A 26,871-nucleotide genomic window follows, 5' to 3' on the forward strand; every position below is an offset into this window, starting at 1 on the left:
TGGCTCAGTGGTTAAGAACACTGGCTGCTCTTCCAGAGGACCTGGGTTCAATTCCCAGCACCCACATTGCGGTGCGCTCCTCTCGACCAGCAAGGAAGAACAACCACCACACAAAGATTCTTCTCGGATCACACTTTTATTGGAGAGCCTTTGGTTAAGGGAGAGCTGGAAGCGAGGGGAGGGAGCAGTAAAAGCAGCTGCTTTATATAGGGAAAAGAGGCGGGAATCGCTGGCTGAACTTAGCCTGCGCCACCAGGCACCACAGGATTGGTGGGGGGCCAATATAGCTTGCACATGTGCAAAGCAGAGGCTTGTATTTCATCGAAAGCATTGTCTTAGAAGTAATAAATCTTCAAAATGCAGAGAAGTCAGCGCCATCTTATAATGGCGATTGTCCCGGCTCCCTGCACCACATGGCAATTTACAGTTATCTATAGCTACAGTTCCAGGGGGCCTGGCATGTTCACAGACATACCAGTGCACATGAAATAAAAAATAAATAAATCTCAGAAAATTATTACCCTTGGTGATAGATTTTTAAATCTGATTGAGAAGAGGCTGGGGAGATGGCTTATCCGTTCAGAGGACTTGGGTTCAGTTCCAGGCACCCACATGGCAGCTCCCAATTGTCTGTAACTCCAGTTCTTAGGGTTCTGACACCCTTTCACAGACATACATGCATGCAAAACACCAGTGCACATATAATAAGAATAAGTCATTAAAATAATATGATTGAGAAAATTTAGAGCACTTTCCCTGAATATGAAGTGATAAAGAATCCTTCCTTATCCACCGGTAGACTTTAAATGATAATTGCAGATACTAGAAATTAGAATAGTATTCCTGAATGTAAGGTAGGTTTTTTAATTTTCATCCATCCATCCATCCATCCATCCATCCATCCATCCATCCATCCATCCATCCATCCATCCATTTTAAGGGGTAGGATCTCTTACTATGAAGCTCTGGCTGACCAGGAACTCTCTGCCTCCCCAGTGCTGGGATTAAAAGCATAGATTTAGAGGAGGGAGTGATCTCATAGTGATCTGGGAAGCTGTTTATTCAGAGAAAGTAAAACTTGGTAGGATAGGGCCAGCATAGTGCAGGGCCTTAGTTAATGCTTCCATCTGTGGTTAAACATTTATCCTTGAACTCTGCTCTTTCTATCTCTAAGAGATGTTGAGTAACAGTTTAGTTTCTAGGACTCTCCCAGATCAGAGATTGCTGGAGTTTGACCTTATGTAGAAAAAGAATGGTTCAGCCTTTAGAGGGGAGAGGAAAATATGCTGTCCTTTTAGAGTGATTGGTTATCCTAGAACTTTTCATTGGATTCCTCGCATCATACACACTTCCTGGCCTACAATAGGGTTTTTTGTATCATGCTAATTTTAACAAATAGTGACCTTGAACAGCTTTAAAAAATATTTTTATGTATATAGATGTGCCTGCGTGAGTTTATGTGCAGCTTGCATGCAGGAACTTGTGGGAGTCAGAAGAGGGTGTCAGATCTTCTGAAGTGGGGAGTTACAGGTGGGTGAACTATCCTGTAGATAGTGGGAACTAAACCCAGGTCCTCTGCCAGAACATTAAGTGTTCTTCATTGCTGAGCCACCCTCTCTAGTTCCAACCTCTAATCCTACTGTGTTTACCTCCAGAGTGCTAGAATGATAGGTGTGTGCTGCCATACTCTGTTTATGGATGCTGGGCCTCATACATGCTAATGTATGTAACTGCCAACTGCCAACTAGCCCTCATTGAGTTCTTTTCAGTGACTGGAAATGTCCCTCAGGATACATGGTTTGGAAGCAGGGCCAAGTGAGGATTTGATGTGGTGGCTCAGTATGTTAAATTATTTTCCATTATGGTTGACATTGAATTACAAAGTTTTGATCAACTAAAAGGGTTTGTGAATTTCTGAATGGGATTGCTGTTTAAGCTGGCAATTCCTTTTAAGTAGTGGTACGTAAAAGTAGTAGTTCATTCAGTTGACTACGAAATTGATTGTTGGAAAGGAGACATACTGTTGACTCAGAATGCAGGCCTTTCTAGATATATTAATACAAAGTATCTGGCCAGCCCATATAACTAACATCTTCTCTCTAAACTGGCTGTTGAGCACAGAGAGCAATGGTGAAGGCCCTAGTTCTATTAACTCTGTATTAACACTATTTGGTTTAGATCATCTCCTACATCTTGCTGTTAGAATGAAATGTACTCAGGCCACATGATCCCAAGGAGCATACTCTTAGTAAATGGCTAACTTACTTACTGTGTGTTGGATGTGAAGTGACTTTTCTGCATTATTTGGAGATATTCCTGAGGCCTTATAATAAGTTTTGAGATTTGGTGTTTTGAGGGCAAAGATACGGTGCCTTCTAAACTGAAAAGTGAGTGTGTCTGATATTTGGAACATAGTTCCTAACTCCTTGTCCCATCACTTTGAGACCTGTGTTCAACCTGTCCTATCACTTGTCCGAGAAGGCTGGGCTGACCTACTGTGTACATTGAGCTGCCTTGGAATGTGAAAATGCAGTAAGCATAGTAGGACCCCTGTGCTAATGTATTTCTACCCTTTCATGCTCTTCTTTTGGCTAAAATGTTAGCTTAATAAAAAAGAGGATGGATATAGTTTTGTATACCTTTAATTCCAGCAATCAGGAGGCCAGCCTTGTCTACATAGTGAGTTCTAGGACAGCCAGGGCTATGTAGAAAAGACCCTGTCTCAGAAGTGCAGGATCTTCCCACATAGCCTAGGCTGACCTTTTATTTATTTTTATCTTCATCGGCATTTTGCCTGCATGTATGTTTGTATGAGGAAGTCAGACCTCCTGGAACATGAAGACAGTTGTGAGCTGCCACATGGGTGCTGGGAATTGAATCTGGGCCTTCTGGAAGAACTGCCAGCGCTCTTAACTGCTGGAGCCATCTATCCAGCCCTCTAGGCTGGCCTTTTACAATGATCTACCTGCCTTTGTGCTGGGATTAAATGTGTGTGCCATCATGGCTGTTTAGTAGTGTCTTTTTGATGCATATTTATATACTTGATTTGAGAGTCAAGCAGCTGAACACTTGTGTAACAGTAAATGCCAGCTTCCACTACCATATTCATATGATGCCATCAGTAGCATTTATCATCTGTGAGCCACCTTTTGTTTTGCTTTGTTGTGTAAAATATGTCTTCACTATGTAGCCAAGGCTGGCCTTGAACTTATACTGTTTTTTCTTGAAAAGCTGGGATTATAGGTTTGTACCACTTTGCCTGACTTGTGCCTCCATCTTTCCACTTTTGTTTATTTGTTTGTTTTAAAGATGAGGAAAAAGACCAGGTAAAGCTATGAAGTGTCAATACTGAATCGACTGATTCCATTTTGTTGAGCACAGAAAAAGGATAGGAACAAATACAGGTTTTCTGACTATGCTTATTACTTCATGGACATGATTTTCATGATGGTCCTTTGTTGTTAGAATGCTTTTTTTTTTTTTTTTTTTAAAATAGCTAGGCAGCAAGAGACTGATGTGATCATGCTCCAATACCTTACTCCCAGTCCATCATGTTGAGTTTTACTCTTTCAAAGCTCAGCTGCTAGTTTGTGCTCCTCCATTAAGCTCTCCTGCTCTCTCACCAGCTAAAAACTATAGAGCGAGTTTAGGTTGCAGAGGATTCCTTCTGTTCTTAAGGCCCCCCATTTGTCCACCCAGACCTCCAGTTCAATTCAATAAACAGATGCAGCACTTAGATGCCTTTTCTGCCCCTAGGGTTGTGAAGATGTGGAGAAAGAGGGTGGATAGCAACAAAACTGAAAGGCCTCATTCCTCTTTTGCAAATAGTTATGCCAGAAGCACTGATAACTACTTAATGCACAGGTATCCAAGGATCCAACAGTGCTGCTGCCCTTCAAGTTGAGTGTGATATGCAGGCGTTCTGTTTTGGAGCCAGATCCCTACTGTATAGCCCTGTCTAGCCTGGAACGTGCAGTGATCTTGCCTCTGTGCTATGAGTACTGGGGGTGGGGTGGGGGTAGGCACGCTCTACCATATGCTCCCAGATCGATAGGCTGCTTTTTCTGTATCATCTACTATGGCTTAGACACACCCTCTATTCTGTCTGCATAGCCAGACATAATGATGTCTAGGAAGTTGGGCTTACTTGTGCTTTGTTGCTTGCTCAGATATGTATTAACTATGATGTATGCATTTCTTTTTTGTTGTTGTTTGTTTTGTTTATTTATTGTTTTTTTGTATTTCAAAACAAAGTTTCTCTTTGTAACTCTGACTGTCCTGGAGCTCACTGTGTATACCAGGCTGTGTTCGAATTTGGAGATTAGCCTGCCTCTGCCTTATAAGTGCTGGGATTAAAGGTGTTTTTTAAATTTTGAGACAGGGTTTCTCTGTAGCCCTGGCTGGCCTGAAACTCAGAGTTCTGTCTGCCTTTACCTTTCAAGTGCTGTGATTAAGGGTGTGGTTTGTACCACAATGCCTAGCAAATCTTTCTCTTAATTTTGCCATAAGGAATCAGAGAACATCAAACTTATTTCATTGTATTTTGGTGTGGTTCTCATAATGGGGCACTTAGAGAAAATCTTTTCTGTGTTGTTATTCCCTGTATAAATAGCTAAATTTTTGAAGTAGTCATTTCTGAGAATGCATGGAAAGGGCACTCCTGTCTCTGGCATAGTATTGCTCACACTTGAGTACTAGAGAGGCCGACTGACGATGGGCATGAGTTCAGTGTTCTTATTTGTTTGGAATTTCAGGATCTAGAGGGTGTTGATTGAAATGGTGTTCGCACTGCCTTATTCCTGAACTTTGTGGTAAGGGATCTGGGGCGGGTCTTAAGTACATTAGGCTATCAAGAAAAATTGTGTAGGTTTTTTTTTTTTTTTTTAATAACATATAGGCCCATTTTAACAGGAATGTGCTTAGAACACAGATCAGCTGTATCATTTATACATGAATAAAAGCATGTGGCTTCATCAGTAGGTAACTTGACAGACAACGTACTTTTATTGTGTATTTCTTCCTGTCATTTTTCTAGACTGATTGTCATTTTGTCAAGTGTTAAGATTAGAGAGAAGTTACCTTTGTCAATGTTTCAGTAACTTGAAGTGTGGGAGCTTGTAAAGAAAGCTTTAGTGCACTCTAGGAGTTCTCAGTGGAGAGAGGTCAGCGTATGACTTGTCTCCAGGTCAGTGCTACACAAGTGATAGCACCTTTGAGTGCTATCAGTGTGTCCAGATGTCTTTGAAGGACTTGCTTCCTGAAAGCAGCATGTTTTTTTGCGGACTGTTTCAGGACAAGTTGCTCTTAATGGCTGTGTATCAAAGTGTAGGGATTGTCAAAAGCCAGCTTGCAGCGCTGACTGGTGGGTGTTCTAAAGTGCATCAGTTCTTCATATCTCCATCCCCCTCCACAGATATATATACCTCTTGGTTCCTCAGCAGTTCATAGTGGCTCTTCAGGGTACCTTAATTCCTTCTGGATAGATGAAACAAAGTCTCTCTACATTAGCCCTTTGTGCCTCAGTTGACTACAGAATAGATTCCCAGTTTAAAAAAAAAAAACTTAAGCAATAAATTTGTTTCAGTAGTTGCATTCTTGTTCATTATAATAGGTCTTGATTTTTAATTTGTAATTACAGTTAACAAGGGCAGGAGAGATGACTCAGTGGTTAAGAGTCCTTCTTGCAGAGGACCTGGGTTTGATTCCAAGTACCCACATGGCGGTTCACAACCATCCATAACTCCATTTCCAAGAGATCTGATGACCTCTGAAGGCACCAGGCACTCATGTGGTATACATGCAAAACATTAAAAAAAAAAAGAAAAAAAAAAAAAGAAAGAAAGGAATTACAGTTAAAAAAAAAAAAAAAAAACTAAAAACAACCCCAAACTTTCTCTGAGGGCTGGGGATGTAGCTCATGGGTGGAGGACTTGTCAAGCACACAAAAGTCCCTGACTGCCACTCTGTATCATAGTAAATAAAATGAATAAGTAAAGCAGTGGGAAAGCTGAGTGGCATCCTACAGGTCCCCCCCCCCCCAGCATTTGAGTTTTATTAGGTTACATTTTTAATTGTTTTGGAGGGAATTAAATTTCTTTGCAAGGGGCTGGAGAGATGGTTCAATGTTTGGTAGCATTTGTTCCTCTTGCATAGGACCCAGATTTGATTCCTAGCACCCTTATGATGGATCACAAATCCATAACTTCAATTCCAGGGGATCCAGTGTCTCTAGAATTCTGACCTCTGCAGACACCAGGCACACACATGGTCCTACAGGGTTCTTAACCTCCTATTAGGGCTTCACACCTGAGGTACTATAGACTGTCTTTTCACCCCATGTGAAGAATTTCTTCAGTGACTATTTCATTATGTATATGTGTATCATATACATGCAGGTATATTTGGAGGCAGAGGCAGGCAGATCTCTGAGTTTGAGCCTAGCCTGTCTACAGAGTGAGTCCTTGGACAGTCAAGGCTATACAGAGAAACCCTGGTATCCGTAGTCTGTGTCCGTGTCCTCCCCCCCGCCCCCCTCCCACGCACGCACGCAAAAAAACAAAACAAAACAATAGACCATCAAAACTGGATTTCTTGCTTTGAACACAGGCTGACCTTGCACTTCAGCCTCAGCATCCTGGATGCTGGGATTATAGACATGCATTTGCTGCTGGAGAAACTTTTTCCACAGACAGAAAAATCAGCACTGGATTTTTTAGATTCAGGAAGGAAGAATCAATGACTATCTTGGCCAGCCAAGTGATGGGTGGGTTTCACTGCAATGTAACTGGTGTTGAATGGCACTAACCCTACTTATCAGAAGTGCCTTATAACCCAGGGCAAAACAAAATTGTTAGTTTCAGGGGCCTGGAGAGATGGGTCAGGGTTTTTACTGCTACTCCCCAGCTGTCTATGATCCAGTGCCAGGGGAGTTGTTCTGGCCGTGACAGCGTGAGCACACATGGCAAACATTCTCCTCCCCTCCTTCCCCTCCCTCCCTCCCTCCCTCCTTCCCTCCCTCCCTCCCTCCCTCCCTCTTCTTACACACACACACACACACACACACACACACACACACACACACACACAGGGTTCATGTATCGCTGGGCATTGCATTGAAGACTTTTGCAGGTTCGGCAAGTACACCAACAACTGAGCCACAAACCCAGCCCTGTCATATGTTTATTTTAATAGAATAATTGGCTTTGCGAAGAAGCCAGTGATGATTTCTATTGTTCCTTATTTAAGCTACCATTTGTAAACTTAGCTGCAACTTTACGTATTAAAAATTATGTCAAATAATACAGTATAATCTCCTAAATTACCACCAGCTTTTGTCATTTTGAATTCATGTTGAAGCAAATGTTGTCTGCTTAAAAGAAAATGGTTTATTTGTAGTGAACTCAAGATCACTTAATATCAGGCTTCATTTATTAGACTATGAGTTGTAAATTGATAAGGATATTTAAAAATGTTGAAATTGTGTGTGTATACACATGGGTGTGAGCTTACCACTTTGTATGTTTATAGGTCAGAGTACAACTTGAAGGAGTCAGTTCTCTCCACTATGTGGGTCTCAGGGATTGAATTTAGGTGATCAGGCTTGATGACAGCACCATTATTTGCTGTGCTCTCTTGCTGTCCCTACTAATTCAGCAAGGAATTAATAATCTTGTTAACATCAATAAGCACTGATTTTTGTTGTTTTTATTTTATTGATTCATTGGTGTGTGTGTGTGTGTGTGTGTGTGTGTGTGTGTGTGTGTGTGTGTGTGTGTGTGTGTGTGTTTCTCTGTGTAGTTTTGGTACCTGTCCTGGATCTCGCTCTGTAGACCAGGCTGGCCTTGAAATCACAGTGATCCGCCTGGCTTTGCCTCCCGAGTGCTGGGATTAAAGGCGTGTGCCACCACCACCTGGCTATTTTTATTTTTAAAGAAAGAGTCTTACTATGTAATATCCTCAGATTCAGACCCCTGCTTTTGCCTTCCAAGTGCTGGGATTACAGATGTGTGCCATTATCCCTGGTATCATTCTAATTCTAAAAAAACAACAACAAAAAAATCTTTTATGTGTGTGGATAGGCATGTGGAGGTCAGAGAACATTTTAGGGGCAGTTAGCTTGCTCCCTCCACAATACAGGTTCTGGAGATTAATTTCAGGCCATTAGGGAAGTACCTTTACCCACGGATCCATCTTCCATCTTTCTTTCTTTCTCTCCTCTCTCCCCCCTCCCTCCTCTCTCTCCTCTCTCTTTCTCTCTCCTCTCCTCTCTCTCTCCTCTCTCTTCGTTTGAGACAGAGTTTCTCTGTGTAGCTTTGGAGCCTGTTCTGGAACTTACTCTGTAGACCAAGCTGGCCTTGAACTCACCATCGCTGACAAATCTTGGATCTTGATCCAAAAGGGAACCATGCACAAAGAGAGGCAGTCTTTTTCTTTAAAAATTTTTATTGCATTTTGTTGGGTGGGGAAGAAAGTCTATGTGTATTGAGAAAGGATCTTGTTTGTAACCCAGGTGTGTGGTAATTCTCTATTAGTCTTGAGTTGTTCAGATTATAGGTGTATATATATATGCACTACCATGGCAGATTGAAGCGTTTTGTTTTGTTGTTGTTCAGATAAATTCTTGGGAATTCAGATGGCCCTTTATTCATTCTGATTCTGACAACTCCCCCACCCCTATAACCCTCGAAAGAATTGTAGCAGTTAATGAATGACTCAGTCTTTATTTTAAAAGTTTTGTGAATAATTGATTTATACTTTTATTTCTTTATTTTCTGAGAGACTAGCTTACTCTATATCCCAGATTGGCTTTGTTTTTTGTTTTTCAAACTTGAATAAAACTTTAAATAAAGAGCCAGGCATGGTGGTGCATACCATTAATTTGCCAGCACTGAGGAGGTAGAGGCAGGTGAATATCTCTCTAAATTCCAGGTGAGCCTGGTCTATAGAGCGAGTTCATGACAGCCAGGACTGTTACACAGGGAAACTCTGTCTCGAACCCCCCTCCCCAACACACACACACCACCACCACCACCACCACCACCACCACCACCACCACCACCACCACCACCACCACCACCACCACCACCAAACCCCCAAAATAAAACAAACAACCCCCTCAAAAAACTTTAATAAACAGAATAATGACTTAGCATCTGTATAGGTCATGGCATTTGTGAACACTTTCTGGGGTGTCTCCTTTGGCTTCATAACAATCTGGTATGGAGGGACTAGCTAAATTTGATGGAGTTAAGGTTTTGAGAAGGTTCTGGAAATGCTGTTTTTTTTCCATGGACTTGTGAATTACTGCAATCACCATTATAGCTCACTTTTCAGTCTCAGAGGGCCCTTTTTCTGACTTAATGTAATCAGAGTGATGAGAATAGATATGAAGAGACTTGTAGGCTTGGAAATTTGAGTAGCCAGTTATGATAACATGAGACCTGATCATGCCTGTGAGTTTGTAAGCATCGCTGTGTGTCTTATAAGCCAAGTTTTCCTGGGAGTAGTGTGTTGCGGGGAGAGAGGAGAGAGTGGTGGCGAAGAGAGGTGGGTAGATATTTGCAACATGGGTTTACAAGTATAAGCAGCTAACCCTTTAGAGCGTAGTGAAGCAGAAAGAATGCACACTTGCTGTTAAGGCCCTCAGAGAACCTCACGGATACTTCCCTAGGCAAATATTAGAATTGATGTGGTCATACACGCTAATCCTCAGTAATAGCTTCTTTAGGTTCTGCAGAGCTGTAGTCATGGTTCTTGTGGGGTTTGGTTGGCTAGTGATTTTTACTGCAGTGGCTAGGTGGCACTGTGTTAGCTTTGTCTGTGGGCTGAGGACATTTGGGCAGCCTTGTATCAGGGAAGTCACGCGGCCTCTACCCATTCCCCTATTTCTCTGTCACAGAGATCTACCTGCCTCTCCCCTGAGTGCAGGGATTACAAGTGTGCGCTACCATACCCAGGCTGGGTTGGGGAAGTCTTACTCCTCTCCTCTAGAGTAGGAGTAGTTCTTCATTGTGAGCTGTATTGTATCATTTCATTTGATGGTCATTTATAAGGTGAGATGAGGCAGTCAATGATTTTTGAGTCAAGTGTGGAATTCAGAGAGTTCCTATATATTATCACTGAACTAAGGAAGCTACCTTAGAGTCGTCGTGTGTTAAAGGATCCTTAATAAGGGATATACGATGACTGTGAGGTTCTTGGTTTTAAATGTTTGAGACAAGGTCTTTGTCAGCTTAGACTTGGTGTAGAACAGGCTTACAGTGAATTTGTGATAATTCTCCCTCTGCTTCTGATTGCCGAGATTACAGGCATGTGTAACCATATTCCACTGAGTATAACTTTATTTTCTTTTTTTGTTAGACTTAAAAAACAGGAAGGTGTCCCTAGGCAATATGTCAGTTTTCCGAGTGTCTAATTGCTTGTACACTAGTACTTCTCTCCTACTTTCTCGAAGTCTCACAAAGTGTTAACTGGTTTAAGTATTTCCTGTTATGAACCTATGGTTCAGAAGATAAAATGGCGTATTTTTCCTTCTATCCAGATAGGAATTCCATTTGATGGGACATTATAGGGAAAGAGAACAAGGTCTGTTCTATTGCTGAGGATGGCAAGATGACAACAACCCCCCTACCCCCACCCCATTTGTAGGTTTGTCTTTCTTTTTGGGGGGGGTGCGGTTTGGAGATAAGGTTTTTCTATATAACCCTGGTTGTCCTGGAACTCACTCTATAGACCAGGCTGGCCTTGAACTCACAGAGATCTGCCTTCCTCTACCTTCTGAGTGCTGGGATTAAAGGAGTGCACCACCAATCGCCCAACTGGTTTGTAGATCTTTTTTTTTTTTTTTGGTTTTTTGAGACAGGGTTTCTCTTGTGTTGCTTTGTGCCTTTTCTGGAACTCGCTCTGTAGCCCAGGCTGACCTCAAAACTCACAGAGATCTGCCTGCCTCTGCCTCCTGAATGCTGGGATTAAAGGCGTGCACCACCACCGCCCTGCGTTTATAGATCTTAAAAGTAGGTCTTTATTGCTCATAAATTGCGTTATGACGTTAACCCCACTCTAACTAGAACCATAAGATACTAATGTGTAAAAGCCTAATTACAGTCTGAAGAAAAACTAGCTCTCAGTGGACAGGGTCACCGTGGTCAGCGATCCCTGTGCTTGGCTCAGGAAGTCAGTTCTGAGAAGCTGCTTGCTGCTAGCATTGGAGCCAGAGAAGGCGTCAGACTCATGACTGCAGTGTCTCCTATACTCAAAATGCCTTCATAGGTGTGGACTGGAGGCCTCTGCTCTTTTCCCACGTGCCAACTGGGTTAACAGTCCAACTACATCTGTCTCCTTGGCTTTTTTTGGACCAATTCCTAATTCTCATTGGTTTCCTTTAGAATTGGCCGATCTTGCCAGGTGGTGGTGGTGGTGGCAGCACACGCTTTTAATCCCAACACTTCAGGCAGAGGCAGGGAAATCTCTGAGCGAGTTCTAGGACATCCAGGGCTACACAGATAAACGCTGTCACGAAAAACAAAACAAAACAAAAACAGGAAAGAAAGAAAGAAAGAAAGAAGGGAAAGAAAGAAAGAAAGAAAGAAAGAAAGAAAGAAAGAAAGAAAGAGAAAGAACAAACATCATCAGATCATAATCTTTTATAGCCTAGTTTTCCCTTAAAGTGAATTTTGTAAAGGTGTCCTGAGATTTGTTGACTTTTGGCTGTAATCTCTGCACCAGGAAGCTGAAGCAGGAGGATTGCCTAGAGCTGGATTCAGCATGTATTTCTTAGGGAGTTCCAAGCCTGCCTGGGCTTACCTGCTCCACAGAAGAAAAGAGAAAGTCTGTTGGCTAGGAATGTTGCTTTGTGTCGATTGTCAATAATTCTCCCCCACTCCATATCTCACAAATAATGTGGTTGCATTTAAATTTGCAGTGATTGAGGTTAAGTCTGGCTGAAGTGAAAGTTTGGCAACTACTTGTTTTTGGCAATGAGTTGGCTTGTGGGGAAGTCACTTATGCGGTGGATAGAATTACCTCCAGAGGGGTGGTTGCTGAATTTAAGTGGCTCTTGGATCTTGATTTTGTTTTATAATAAAGTTGTTACCTAGTTCTGTTTTAACATCAGCATTGATGGTAGATATTCTTACTCTCGTTGACATTGAATAAAAAGTTGAAAGTGTTGCCACTGTGTGTCATTCAGCATTTAAAAGCTACTTATTATCACTGTGGAAGGGTTAGAAGCCAGAGTAGGGGAGAACATGGAATGACAGAGCTAATTACTTTTTCCTAAATCAAAAACCACTGTACTTTCCAGCACTGGGATTTAGCTATAACAAATGGGATGAGAAGTCAGCCCCCCCCCCCCCCCCAACAGACACGGTTTTTCTGTGTAAGAACCCTCCCTGGCTGTCCTGGAACTCACTTTGTAGACCAGGCTGACCTCAAACTCTTGAGATCTTCCTGTCTCAGCCTTGAGTGCTGGAATGCTGGGATTAAAGGCCACCACCAGGCAAGAAGTGTTTCTTAAAAACAAACTCAAGTGTTTGAAATACATAGTCATGATTGGATCAGTTCCTCCACATCCCAGACAGCTTAGAAGGCCGGTTTAAATCTCATGACTTCCTAAGGCCTCTTACAAGCTGCAGGTACGATGTCTACCAGGTCTGAATATTTGCTCAGCTTTATCAGAGAAGGATCTTCCAAATTCATGTGGTTGATGTCAGGATCCTGGTCTTCATGGAGTCAGGGCTTTAGTTCCTAGTGAATTGTTGTGTAGGGATCTCTTTTGCTTCTGTGCCAAGTGGGCCACTTTCTGGTGTGGTTCACAGCATAGCAACTGTCTAAAAGTGAGCAAGCTGGGCAGTGGTGGTAGTAGGAGGAAACAGAAGCAGTGCAGTGCACTGTAGACTTTTGTGACCTCACAGCATCCCATTATCAGGGCCTGTTTACAGTACAGCGGGACCAGGTCATTTGCAGTCAGCTCTTGTGCTTACCATAATTGAGTACAGACAGTAGGTTTTACAGTAAAGGGAGAAATGCTAGGTTCTGTGTAGAACTTAGAGATATTAAAGGGCTTAACTAAGCTTGCTTTTAACTTTGCCCAGATCCCTGGTTCAGGGATTGCTTTCCTGTTTGCTGAGCATCCGAGCAACTCACCCTTTCTACCCTGGCTGGCCCCAATCAGCATGCTGCACTCTATTCTTCCCTCTTCTTTCTCTTTATCTCTTGGGAACTTGCCCAAATAGTGTCTGCTGTTCTCACTGATAGTAGTTAACTGATCTCCACTTCACAAATGTATATGGAGCTCTAATGCTGTGGGGGTTACCTCTAACATCTATTTAGTACTTGTTTTTTATTTTTAGTAGTAGAACTGGTTGACTCAGTGAGCTAGAAACACATTTTTGAGATATATATATATATATATATATATATATATATATATATATATATATGCTTGCATCTGTTACTAATAGGAAGTAGACTTTTTACCTTAATTATTCTTTTACATTGTTAATTTGTTTCATTGTTAATTTATTTGTGTGCATATGTGTATGTTTGTGGACTCATGTGTGCCATAGTTTGTGTATGGAGGACAACATGTGGAGTTGGTTCTCTTCTTGTAACCTAATCCCTGTAGGTTCCAGGGATTGAACTCAAGTCATCAGGTTTGGAGGCAAGTACCTTCACCCTCTGAGCCCTCTCACCAGCCCCCAAATCTCCACTTTCTAGTGCTGTACCTTGTGCTTGCTGTACTGTTTCCCTTTTAAGGAGTCGAGCCTAGGAACACTTTGCTTTCGTCTGTTCACCTGCACTTGCTGCTTTGCATGTTGCGACAGCCCCATCGACAATAGTTAACGACATCAGAATCCCACAAGTCCCCTTTGACACCTTGAACTCAGAGATTGCTGCTTTTTGTCACCAACTTGATAAACCATAGCAAGGCTATTCTTGAGTTTATGTGGAGAAGGACATTGAAAAAAATGGCAGCATAGGACTGGTTTCAATCAATCACTTTGGCTCCATTTCACAGAGCATAAAATTAACCAACACAGATTGTGTTGATAGGTTGCTTCTTTTTGGATACAAAGATGGTGTTAAATTGGGACTCCTGTTTGGTCTCACCCTCTTCAAACGAAGAGTGAGGATTTTTGTCAGACTTAAAGGTGGGAGTGGCCAAAGGGGTACAGCCAGGGAGTCAGGAGGTTTTGTGGGCTCTTTGGATAGGCCATTTATAAGATGAAAAAGAGAAATAAATAGAACGTGAAAGCAGGAATTCTTTTAATTGTCCCTATAGAGTTAATAATTTTCAGTATCTCTTCTGGAATTTGACCATGATTTTGCTGATGTCTGATGCTACTGAATATGTTTCCCAAGAAGCTGTTGGTACTTGCTGTTATTTTTGATTGGCACAGCCTCTGAAAAACAGGTTTGGCATCAAAAAGAGAGGAGAAGGCCAAGGGCAGTTTAATGGTAGTTCCCAGGGCACATCAGACTTACTCAGCAGGGATTCCTGACTCCTGCTTAGCTTATTTGGAAACCTGTTTCCTCCCTCTTCTTTTCCCTCTTTCTCTCCCAAGCAACCCTAGTTAACAGACCCCAAAAGCACCGATGAAGGATTGACTGATGTTTGTGATTTAACTGTCTGTCTTTGAGACTGCCTAGCATTTGGACAATTAAATGCCAGACTGGAAGTCTTTTGTTAGGTAGGGTTCTTTTCTGTTTGAAAAAGGTAGTAGACTGCTTGGGTTCGTGTAGTGGCCTATGCCTGTGCAATAGTTTGATGGAATTTGTTTACAGTGTGTTAACAATTTACTGAGAAAGCAGAAGCCAGGCTGGAAAAGCTGGGATTCGTTTTTGTGGAAAACTTCGTCCGTGCCCCCCCGCCCCCCCCCCCCCCCCCCCCACAGGGTTTCTCTGTGTAGCTTTGCGCCTTTCCTGGAACTCACTCTGTAGCCCAGGCTGGCCTCGAACTCACAGAGATCTGCCTAGCTTTGCCTCCCAAGTGCTGGGATTAAAGGTGTGCACCACCACTGCCCCAACTTTGTTTTCTGTATTATGCTCAGATGTAGTTAATAAGTTGGAAAGTTCAACCTGTCCAGGAGGAGAGCGGAACTCTTGGGCTTTCTGGTGCTTTATTACTGAAAGTCAGCATTCCATTTCTGACATTGCCTAGGTCAGCTCTTCAGGTATGCCTTCTTATGCTCAGAAATAGTGATTACATTTTATCTCAAGCTTCTTGGTATCCTGTTTGAGGAATAGCCGTTGAAAAGAAAACATAATTAGAGGAAGTAAGAGTTTATTAGTAAAGCTAATGACCAGACCAAGAATGATTGGCAGTCTTAAGGAATGTTCCTTTGTAACTGTGACCACTGTTTCTTTGATTGAAGTCACTTTAATGGCAATATCAAGCTTGTATTAAACCTAACAGAGGTTAAGAAATTGGTTTTCCCTTCTAGAAGTAGATGAATGGCTTTTCTCTTTTTCTAAAATCTTAGAACAGGTGGATGTGGTAGGAAAGTTGTTGGTTAATAGAAGTTGTTTCTAGCATTCCATAACTGGGATTCAAAGCTGGGTTCGGCCTCTGGCTGGAGTAACTTTGTATGGTCAGGCAGTGCATGTGCAGACAGTATGTATGGTAACAGCTGCAGACACATTCTTTTGCAGTTAGAGCCCTCTTAGCAAGCAGTTAGCTAGTAAGGCAATGTTTGTACCTTTACCTCCTCCTCAGAAATCTTCACCTAGACTAAATGAATGATTCTAGATATTTATGATTAGTGTCCCCTTGCTTTAGGCCTTTCTGTGTCTTTTATCAAATAAGAATAGTGCTCTGATCACAGCTGTGTAGCCAAAACACTTTGATTGAGATCTAAAGGGCCCATGAGCATCTTCAATACCCTTGTCTAAAGAAAGTGTTGACTGCTGTACTTTCATTCTTTATGAATTCTTTAAAAGCATCTATTATTTTTAATTTGCAGCAGCTCTTGCCAGGTAAAAAGTTTTGGGAAACAGATGAATCCAGCAAAGATGGACCAAAAGGAATATTCCTGGGTGATCAATGGCGAGACAGTGCCTGGGGAACATCAGGTAATCTAGCTCTAGCGTCTCTACTGTGATTTATGCCTGTCTTAGAGCTCCCTTCCTCAGCACTTGGCAAGTCATGAATTTCACATCAGTGGCAAGAAGCACTCCAAGCAAATGTCCTGTCCAGTAGTATAATTGCCACTAAGTAGCTTAGATGATGTAATATATTAAAAATAATTAACACAATCAAATCTTCAATATTTTCTGAAGCACTAGTCACAGAAGAATGGACTCATTTGAAATGATCATAATTTTAGCTCTGAGTTTTCACTTTGTGCTGCTGTCAGCTTGCCTGGAATTGGAAAATCCAAGCCTGTACTTTGAACTTCATGATTCTTTTTTTCCCCATTGACGTTCTGTGCCATATATGGGCTAGTAATCTTTAAATGTGCGTGGGGCCAAATGAAATCACCAGGCACAGACATTCTTGTGATAGACTTCCCCTGAAGAGGGCTGGGGAGAGCAGAAATAGCAACGGTAGATAGAAGCCACAGCTTCTAGGGAGGGTAGATAGAAAACCCAGCACTGGACAAGCTGTGTTCGGGACCATTTACAATGGAGTCCTCAGAAAGATTTGCTGTTGCCAGTAAACAATATTAAAGAAATCCTGCAACTTCAAAGAGGTGAACATTGGCTTATCTACCTAGCTATGTGAACTGCTGTACTCCTCTGTTATCCTACATAGAGGAGGGGTGTATTCTGTGTCCTTAGCTTATGTAGAATTTCAGTGCTTATTGAAAGACCCAAGAGGAAACCTTGGCTCAGCCGACCGTGGTGGGTCTCCTGATTTCCAGACATTGCTTTATCCACGAGACATCACTCATAATTTGTTTGGGCCTCTGGCTGCACTGTGTCATACTTGTGTATCTTTTTTGTAGATCATTCAGTTTCCCAGCCAATCATGGTGCAGAGAAGACCTGGTCAGAGTTTCCATGTGAACAGTGAGGTCAATTCTGTACTGTCCCCACGATCGGAGAGTGGGGGACTAGGCGTTAGCATGGTGGAGTATGTGTTGAGCTCATCCCCGGGCGATTCCTGTCTAAGAAAAGGAGGATTTGTAAGTTGGCTTGAGGAACTTGTTCCTATCTCTTTCTTCCCCTTCCCTCAAAGAACAATGTGCCTAGGTACTCAGAGCCTTCATTACAGGGTGTTTAAAACACTTCCATTGTAGCACAGAGCTCAGCAAGCATAGCAGAGAAGTCAACTACACTTCAAAAATGGAAAAGTCTCGTTTCTCCCCCCCAGGGATGGGGCACATTGTTAGGTGAGATACGTGATAAAAGCAATGTCTCAGTTAATTAATCTACGAGAAAACATTCTTCATTACAACCAAAAGCATAAGAGAGCAGGACTTTCTTTACAAAGAGAGTCGAAGTTGGGTGTCAGTAGGAGGTACTTGTCTGAGAGGAATGATTGGCCACTACCCAAGAACCTTAAAAAGAACAAGGCACGTGTGGTCATTCTTGTTCTGCAGGCTAGATTTTAATTTTATGGTGGTCTATCTTGAGCAGCTTTGTTTTCTGTGCCTATCCTATTGGGGGGGGAGTTTGAAGTTTCTTTGATTTGTTTTGTGTGTGTTTTTGTTTTTTTTTTAATTCATTGCCACTGATCTCACTTACCCTGGCTGAATGGCAGCCACAGCAGCATGTGCTTCTTGCCGCTTCCTGTTAAATCGTAGCGTTCTTTCTGAAGCTTTGTGATTGCTTTCTCAAAGCACATTGTCTATATCATTAGCTTTATAGATCAAAGAATCTTAAAAAAGAGATGGACTTGAGGTTTTTTTTCCCTCAGTTTGTACTCTGGCTGGTGTTATATGTGTTGCAGCTCAGGGAACCACTAGAGACTCCTGAATCTGCCTTGACTGCCTTCTTTACGTCCTAACTTGCTTTGTTCTGTTCTTTTTCAGCCTTTTCTTGGAAAGTTATTGTGGCCTAATACTACCTGGTGGCAGATGTTTGAGATACTTCCCCCCATCCCCAGTCATCATAATTTTGGTTTCATCCATATGCATATTTATTTATATGTTTCATTTGTTATCTAGTACTTTTCTGTGCTGGTCCTATTTCCCTTCTGTCTCTTAACACGCCAGAGTAGCAGTAGTATTTGGTAGCCTGTTCTGTATGCCAAGTACATTCTTGAGTGCTAGCCTTTTCAAACTGACCTGAATGCTTCTGGATCTTTTGATTTGGTCCAGACATAGTGACTTATAAATCTGATAGGGAACTGCTTCTGTGTTTATTCTTAAGGGAATCCTTGGGGCAGAACAAGATTTACACTTTGGGTATGAGAAGTGAGATCAAGCCAAATGCTCATTTGCCTATCTTCCCAAGAGAAGACTGGGACTCTGTATTCACTCTTGCCCACTTCACTTCCTCCACACCTTCACCTCTAAGGTTTCTTTGAGAAAGTCGCTGCCTTCTAAACACTGCCTGCTGCTTTGAGTTTCTTACTGTAGAGGGGTGGGTGTGGCGCACTGGTGATGTTGGTGTGGTCACCAGCAGCCTGGAGAACAATGGCTTTGAATTTTCTGACCAGTTTCTGGTCTGTGAACATTAGCCACAGGCTCACAACCTGGATTGCTGTGAAGTTTGTAGGAGGGAGGAAAATTGAATTGAAAAGATTAAACAGTGGCATAATTATTACTAATGGAATCATTTTTAAGGCAGTTTTTATGATAAAGCCCCTGCCTTTGGATTGTCAAGTAGGGTTTTGGGAAATTGGTGATTTTTATCTCTTTCATAGTTACTGTGACTGGATGAGATCTGATAACTGCCCCACCTCCAACTGAAAACAATGTCCACAGGAGATAGGACTCTTAGCAGTCAGATACTTCTCTAAGCTTCTGAGACATACATCCAAGATGTAGTAAGTCTGCAAGTCTGTGTTCTCCTTTCTTAAGAGGATGGCTGTGGGGAATAAAATGTTATCCAATATTTTGCCTTCTGTGCCATCTGTAGCTTGATAGAGGAAGACTGATGACTATCAAGGGTGTTAGCAGGTGCCATCTTCTGGCAGATGAAGGCCTGCTGACCAGAGAATGCCTGGTCAGCATTGGTGTTGCTTCTGCTGATGCTTTCTCTAACCCAGGTTTACTCTGCTGTTGGTTAGGATGACACCTGAATCACTCACTCTCTAGTTCTCATGATATGCATCCGACATCTTGAAAAAGGTTGGTGTCCCATTCTTTCTTCAAAACAAAAGTCTTGAGCAAGGACAGTAGGCCATCTGTATCTAGGGGAATTGTCTACAGAACATCTCCCTCCTAGTCCGAGCAGCTGGGGGGTTTGGTTTAGCACTAGCTAAGTGGCCAGCATCATTTGTGGCATAGTGAGTATATAGAACTCACAGCAAGTACATAGAAGGACTTCTCAGATATGACAGCTGGCAGTCAAGAGGTTAACTTTTCCAGAGAAGGTGGCCCACAAGGAGAGCATTCTTAACTGTGCAGTAGTTTTTTATTTTCATGAGATTTCCTCATCACAGCTTGCATGAAAGAATTTAGCTCTTTGCCTTCCCTTCCCTGTGCTTCTTGAGTTGATTTTGGTGCTGCAAATCCTCTAAATTTAGTAGTTTTTGTTTCTGAGATAAGGAGCACTTTTAGGAGGCAGGGCATGGTGGTGCATACCAGAGAGAAGCCAAAGGATCCTGTGAGTTTGAGGCCAGCCTGGTCTACATAGTGAATTCCAGGCCAGCCAGAACCTGCTGCAAACAAACTCCCAAACTTACTTTGAGATTCAGCAGAAGACTCTGACAACTGCATTGTTCTCTCATTTACTGTGGATGCTAGCTAGCACGCAGCATGTGTGTCCCCAGCTTTTAGGGTTGCAGATTTTGGAATCATGAGAAAAACTTGAATCCATGAGTCAAATCTTAGTCCTTTTTAGCTTTTATTTTATTTGTTCCTGAAATACGTTATTTCTCTCCCTATTTCCTGGATTCAAAAGTAGTTATGAAATCACAGAGTGACTCATTTTGAAAGCCTATGGGTGACATTGCCTATCTAAGGACTCTGTTGTTGGTTTCCTTATTTTCTTCAAGGAGTTGAAGTCTAGTTATTAAGAACAGAGTACTACCTACTGTGCACACATTGGGTTAGTGACATCTACTCAGATGAACTGCAGAGATGTTGGAGGCTCCTCACAGTGTGTGTCAGGCTCCTGCTTTCTAACCTGGAGAATGCCTTCTTGGAGCTTTTCATCTGGGTCACAACAATTTAGCTTTTTACTATAATTGATTTTGTGAAACTTGGGATATTGTATTACATATAGAAACCAGGGCTTTGAGTCTCAACGAATTCTTCATCTGTATTACAGGCATAATTAGCATTCAAGGAAATCTCAATAATAATGTAACAAAGTATGTTGACATTTAGTTAGTGTGCATCAATAATATTAGCATCACCCATGGGCTTAGGATCCTAGGCTGTACCCTAGGCTTCCTGAACTGAAACCTGCTTTTGTTGTTTTGGGGACAAGGTGTCACTGCATAACCCAGGCTGGCCTCAAGCTCACAGTCTTCCTGCCTCAGTATCCTGAGTGGTAGGCTTTCAGGAATGTGCCACCATACCTGCATTTTTAATAAGAGTCACGTGGCTGCACCCCACCCCCACACCCATGATTCACATGTATTGTAAAGCTGAGACACTGTTAGAATCTCCTTGGAAGATTATATCATTAGGATAGAGCGCCTTGAGTTTTTGACTAGCTCCACAACTGAAACCACATGCTTAGTCTACAATGTCAAACTTACAAAGCAGACAAAACCAAACTATTTTTGATAAAATGTAGCATTTTTTTTTGCCTGAAAGGTTTCTTTTTTCCTCTTGCATTTCATAGCAGGTGCCTGCTCCTCTCACCTTTCTGCACAGCAGGAATTGGGTGGTCAGGACCACGGTGCCTCTGCAGGTTTTCCTTCATAATGCACTTTTTTCATCTTGTTCTGTCTGAAATCAGTGCATATTTCAAATGGGTCCATGTCATACTCAAACCATTGTCGTGTCCTTTTTCAGTGGTGCATAGCATGATAGTGTCTCAGAGTCAAGGAAATATAGTTGCTGCATTTTTTGGTACTAATTTTAGGGAAAGAATTTGATTTTTTTTTTTTTTGAAGAATTTTAAGGATTGCCTTATTTAATCCTTGGAACAACTCTTATGGACCATTAATTGATAGATGCAGAAAATAAGGTTCAGAGGCAAAGTAGGGGTCCTGGGTTCAAGCTTTGTTTTCATTTCAGTTTCGCCTGCTTTGGCTTTTGCTCTGTGTTGGCTTTTGAGTTGGGTTCTCATCAAGTTGTTCCACAAGGTTAGCAGCTGCAGACTTATTTTCCTGATAGTGAAAGTCTGTTCCTATCAGAGGTGCTACCTATTGTACTTTGAAAAATTTTAATTTAAAAAATTTTTGTTGGGAACTGGAGAGATGGCTCAGTGGTTGAGAACACCAACTGCTCTTCCAGGGGACCAGGTTCAATTCCCAGCATCCATATGACAGCTCACAACTCTCTGTAACTCCAGTTCCAGAAGATATAACACCCTCACACAGACATACATACAGGCAAACCACCCATGCACATTAAATAAATAAATAATTAATTAAAAAGCTTGGGGGTGTCTTTTGGGGAAATAAGTATGTACAAGACTTAGTCTAGTCAGCACCATCTTGTTCTTCTACAAGTAGGCACAAACTACTGCTTATTTGGTACAGATGGAGGAGTCTCTGATCTCACGGAATGGACCTTCCACATGGGAAGTTTTGTTCTAAGAACCCCACAGTGAGAGAATTTCTGTTTCTGAGTTCTTTGGGAACAAGAGAGATGTTTGGAAATATCCTCCTTTATAGTTCTCCAGAGGAGGCTAAGCAGGCAGTGCATAGGCCACCGCTGTGCTTCATGGTTCTTACCAATGTCTGCTTGTCTCCTGGCTCTGTGGTAGCTAGCAGTGGGGGATGTTCTTCCACCACTGTGGTGTTCTGCTGTATCTCAGCACAGCACCCCTTTGTTCCCACTGTAGAGAATTTGATAGGGCCTGAATGCTCATGTGTTGTCTACACTACTAGTGTTTGTTTTTGAGCATTACTGTTTAGGGTTAGCATCACTTTAAAGAAACCCATGCTAAGAACGATTCCAGTGATGCTCACTTGTTTTGTCATGTATTCATGCATTTTTGCATTCATTCAGCTCATAGGGTTTCCTTCTTTCTTTCTTTTTTTAATTAGCATTGTTGTGTACTAAGTGACAGGACAAAACAAACCAAGAGCACAAACTTACCTTGTTTTTTAATTTTTTTTCTGTTGAATCTTAATTGTTTCTGAAGTGTTGGTACTTAAGAGAGCTTTTAGGAGCATTAAATCAGAATGTGTGTGGGTGGACCCCAGGCACCTTTAAAATTTGAGATTATGGTCATCAACCTGGACTATAGAACCACTTTTAAATGACTGCTCTGGGAGGACCATATCAGTTACGTGCTTGTATTTGGTAGTGTTTCCAACTCTGGCATCCTATATAGTGTTATATGCATCTGCTCTGCTGTATTTTTACATGTATATAAAATAACATTCTTAAACATCGAAACATTTTACTGCTGTTCATAACTATTTATTGAACAAGATTATCCCTGTTTTATAGATAAGAAAGCTAAGACTCACAGATTAAATGACCAAAGTCCTATGGCCAGTATGTGTTGCAGATAGAGAACACAGAATAGATTGAGTGCACCTGTGCCAATATTTTCTGAAAGACCTCATAACTGCAGATATCTCACCTTATATATTATTAAAAACCACAAAGATGCCAAAAATTAACACTTTTATACTCCTTTTTAAATTCCCCCCCCCATTTTAATTTTATGCATATGGGTGATTTGCCTGCACATTTATCTGTACAACATATGCATGCAATACACCTGTTGGCCAGAAGAGGGTGTCGAATTCCTGGGAACTGTTTTGACCTGCCATGCAGGTGCTGGAATTGAACCCAGGTCCTTTGCAAGAACAGCTAGTGCTCATTACTGCTGAGCCATGTTTCCAGCTCCACTTTTCTGTGTTAGACTCTTCACAAGCTGTTTTCTTCCTTCTTTCCTTTCTTTCTTCCTCTTATTTTTAAATAAAGGACAGTGTCCAGTAGCACACAGGCTGGTCTGGAACTCACTGTGGAGCCCCAGTGCGTCTGTATTCATGGTCATCCTCCTGTTTTATCACCTCTGTGCTGGGATTACAAATTTGACTCTCCCACCCAGCTAGCCTCTCACTTGTGATTTTTCCAGACAGGGTTTCTTCTCTCTTTAGCTTTGCGCCTTTCCTGGAACTCGCTCTGTAGACCAGACTGGCCTCGAATTCACAAAGATCTGCCTGGCTCTGCCTCCCGAATGCTGGGATTAAAAGCATGCGCCACTATTGCCTGGTGGGAAAAAAGCATTTCCTTCCCTTTTCTTTTCTTTTCTCTTCTCTTCTCTTCTCTTCTCTTCTCTTCTCTTCTCTTCTCTTCTCTTCTCTTCTCTTCTCTTCTCTTCTCTTCCTCCCCTCCCCTCCCCTCCCCTCCCCTCTTCTCCTTTCCCCTCCCCTTCCCCCTTCTCCCCTTCCCCCCTCCCCTCCCCTTCTTTTCTTTTTTCGAGGCAGGGTTCTCTGTGTAGTTTTGGTGCCTGTCCTGGAGCTCGCTTTGTCGACCAAGCTGACCTTGTACTCACAGAGATCCACGTGGCTCTGCCTCCTGAGTGTTGGGATTAAAGGTGTGTGCCACCACTGCCTGGCTTTGTTTGTTTTGAGACAGGTCTTTTTTTGGAACCCTGGCAGTCCTGGAACTCATTATATAGACCAGGCTGGCCTCAAATTCACAGAGATCTGCCTGGCTCTGCCTCCCAAGTGCTGGGATCAAAGGTGTGCGCCACTGCCGCCTGGCCGGAAGAAACGTCTTTTATGATCTTGAACCCAGTACTGTCTTTAGGTAGCCATTGATCTGATCTTGGCATAAGGCAGATTTGATCGCCAGGTATTTTTGTTGTGTGTCATTGTTTATTTAATTAGCTTTTAATGGATCTATACATACACAAGTGCTGAAATTTGAAATGTTTTCCATAGTTTCTATAAGTGGAAACACACCATGAAAATCAGGTAGGAACATCGATCAGGTCCCTTACTGTCTAGTAGAAAGAGTTGCCAGTACTCTACCAAAGATTTGATGTTTTGATAGGGGGAGAAAGTCAGGCAGCAAATTGTAGGAATAGATTTTATAGGTTTGGTGCAAACTAGTCCACCTCAGGGAATATTTTGAAAATATAGCCCTTGGCTGTGAAATTAATTATGAAATTGTTATTGGCTGTGTTTTCAGTATAAGCCAGTGAGGAAATAGATAGGCTGAGCAGGTGTGCAGGAAGCCCTTGTGAAGGTTGCGACTGAGTTAGGATGCTGAAACGTGAGCTGCCACTGAATAAGTCTCCACCAGGATCTTGCTGCTGGAGGACGGCCTTCCTAGTGCTCCTTTCTCCTAGTTCCTGTGCAGTTTTATGGACAAGGTTTTGAACTCCTTGGGAGATATTAGAGCTGAACGGTTTCTCTTCGAGCTGCAGGTTTGATTTATAGGCTTGTAGAGAGAGATTCTTCGTGTGATACTTACTGACCATTGACATTAATGGTTTCTTCTTGCCATTGCAATGATACTGTCACCATCTAGACTGTTTTAATGATGATAAAGACAAGATGAAGTTTCTCATTTTGGCATTTTGGTTTCATAGGAGCTTTTGACCCTTACCACTAAAACACTTCTTGGTCATATTTATTGAGCTTCTGCCAGACAGTGTATTCAACTTTATAGCTGTAGCTATAAAAATGAAAACTCTCCTTTTGTACTTCTCTGCACTGTGGAGGTTGCTGCTGTTTCTGGTTATTGTGCAGGTGCTCTTGGCCTTCAGAGCCTTGTCTTCCCATATTTGCATTGAGGTCTCAGGGTGCTCCTTCAGTGAAGCTGCGTGTTCCTAGAGGTGCAGTCTTCAAGGCCCATCCCGCTGTGGCCACTGTTGTGCTTTACTATCTTGATTCCACTTGAGGCTCTGCTGTGGGTCCTAGTCACATGTGTTCCCGTTTTCATATCCACAAAGGCTTTCTTGTTCTGTGTGTATTTGAATAGAGAATGACTTTAAAAGGAAAATGAGCTCTGAAATAGTGTCCTACAGTCTGAGACTGTCAGACTCCTGCATTGTAGTTTCTGGTCAAATGACTTCTGAACTCTTTGCAATCTGCCACCTTTCTCAGTCTGCTCACAGTTGTCTGCTACTCTGTGCTCCATTAAGTTCCACTGGAGTGTAGCTGGTGATCGGATGTTTCATGTAGTAGTGCTTGTCTTTTGTCCACTCGGCTTGCCTTGTACCAGGAACTTGATTTTGAGCAGCGTGTACTTGTTTACTCCATAAAGCAGTGGTGGGAATAGCAAGATTGCTCCTCTCATTTTATAAAAGTGAAAGTTAACTAGTTCCCTGCAGTGTCAGGGTCTGCAAAGCTCTCCACCATGTCAAGTCCACAAATAGTTGCTTTCCTTTTGGAAATCAAAGCATTTCCCCCTCCTATATCTAAGACTTACGCTGGATGCTAGTAAGAAGAGGTACATTTACATTTCTTCAGAAGGCAGGACCTGAATATATCTGGTACCCCATCCATCACAGTAGGTGTTTGAAAGTGTAGAACATTTCAGAAGTAAATTCTCTTGTATACATTTCCCCCAATTATATCATTAAAACTAATTTGCATTGAAATATGTAGGTAATGGAAGATATGAATTTTAAGCGTATGTTTCTGAAAAGAAAGATTTAATTTATTTTGAAACATCTTTTTTAAAAAGTCAATGGGCTGGGTATCTGGTGCACACTTGTAATCTCAGCATTTAGAAGGCTGAGGCAAGAGGGTTGCCAAAAATGCAGGCCAACCTGAGCTTTGTATTTATTGTGTTCGAAGCTAGCAAGGGACAGCAAGAACCTGACTCAAAAATCAAACGAACAAACACAGATCCAAACCAAACAGACAAACAAAATACAAGAATGTTTAAGATTTGGTGCAACCGAGGGTGGAACTGGGGTGGTAGCGCGAGTTAGCAAGGTTTATATCCCCACTTCAAGTAGAGACTAATAGAGTTAGAATGGTTTCAGCCCACATTATTTCATATTTAGAAGTAAAGGAGGGGTTTATATAGGGTAGTGGGAAGTCATGACTTTTTTTTTTAATCAGGCTTAATGCCATCCCTGTAGGAGTCATGCTAGACAGATTTGAGAGTCGAGAAGTTGAGAGTTACACAGTTTTAACTGGGCTTTGGACAGAAGGGGGGGTTGATCAGAAGGGGGAGTACATGGTATGATAAGATGTTCTCAGTTCTGTAACATACCTGTTTGTCTGTCTTCCCCCATTTGGCAAAAAATTCTGCAGTGTCCAGCCTCCGTGTTGTTTGTAAACTAGACTGTAATGTCAGAAGTGGGCACAGTCTTGTTTCCGTGAGCATTTAGTGTAGTCTGGTGTCCACAGTGGGTATCCACAATTAGTTGATGACGAGTAGTGAAGCTGAAGCTATTTTTTAAACAGGGCCCAAGGGATGCAGACAGTGATGAAAACGACAAAGGTGAAAAGAAGAACAAGGGTACGTTTGATGGAGATAAGCTAGGAGATTTGAAGGAGGAGGGTGATGTGATGGACAAGACCAATGGTTTACCAGTGCAGAATGGGATTGATGCAGACGTCAAAGATTTTAGGTTTGTATATTTTACACTTCTGATTTTTGGATGTGGGCTCTGGGTTTTTGTTTTTATTTTAGTCCCTTCCTTCCTGTTTCTTTAA

At 42.1% G+C, this 26,871-nt stretch overlaps 1 protein-coding gene and 1 long non-coding RNA gene across 51 annotated transcripts in view; one reads left to right on the forward strand and one right to left on the reverse strand.

Moving 5' to 3' along the window:
* Pum1 (pumilio RNA binding family member 1) overlaps positions 1 to 26,871 on the forward strand; it is a 127,303-nt gene that overhangs the window by 41,661 nt on the left and 58,771 nt on the right. For 28 of the 50 annotated variants that reach the window (XM_076565235.1, XM_076565227.1, XM_042271957.2 and 25 more), the window contains exons 4-6: positions 15,963 to 16,071; positions 16,947 to 17,125; positions 26,620 to 26,786. The exons of 4 other annotated variants lie outside the window; for them this stretch is intronic. In XM_076565235.1, coding sequence (XP_076421350.1) covers positions 15,963 to 16,071; positions 16,947 to 17,125; positions 26,620 to 26,786 — 455 coding nt within the window. The remainder of the gene's footprint in view (positions 1 to 15,962; positions 16,072 to 16,946; positions 17,126 to 26,619; positions 26,787 to 26,871) is intronic. 18 more of the 50 variants (XM_042271966.2, XM_076565220.1, XM_076565221.1 and 15 more) reach the window with 2 other exon arrangements.
* LOC143272002 (uncharacterized) lies at positions 11,628 to 12,541 on the reverse strand. Its single transcript, XR_013049359.1, has 2 exons — positions 12,410 to 12,541; positions 11,628 to 11,802 (listed from the first exon to the last, which is right to left on the reverse strand). It is a non-coding gene; the product is annotated as an uncharacterized LOC143272002 (long non-coding RNA).

This window comes from Peromyscus maniculatus, chromosome 2 (assembly GCF_049852395.1).
Source record: "Peromyscus maniculatus bairdii isolate BWxNUB_F1_BW_parent chromosome 2, HU_Pman_BW_mat_3.1, whole genome shotgun sequence".
Classification (NCBI taxonomy): Eukaryota; Metazoa; Chordata; class Mammalia; order Rodentia; family Cricetidae; genus Peromyscus; species Peromyscus maniculatus.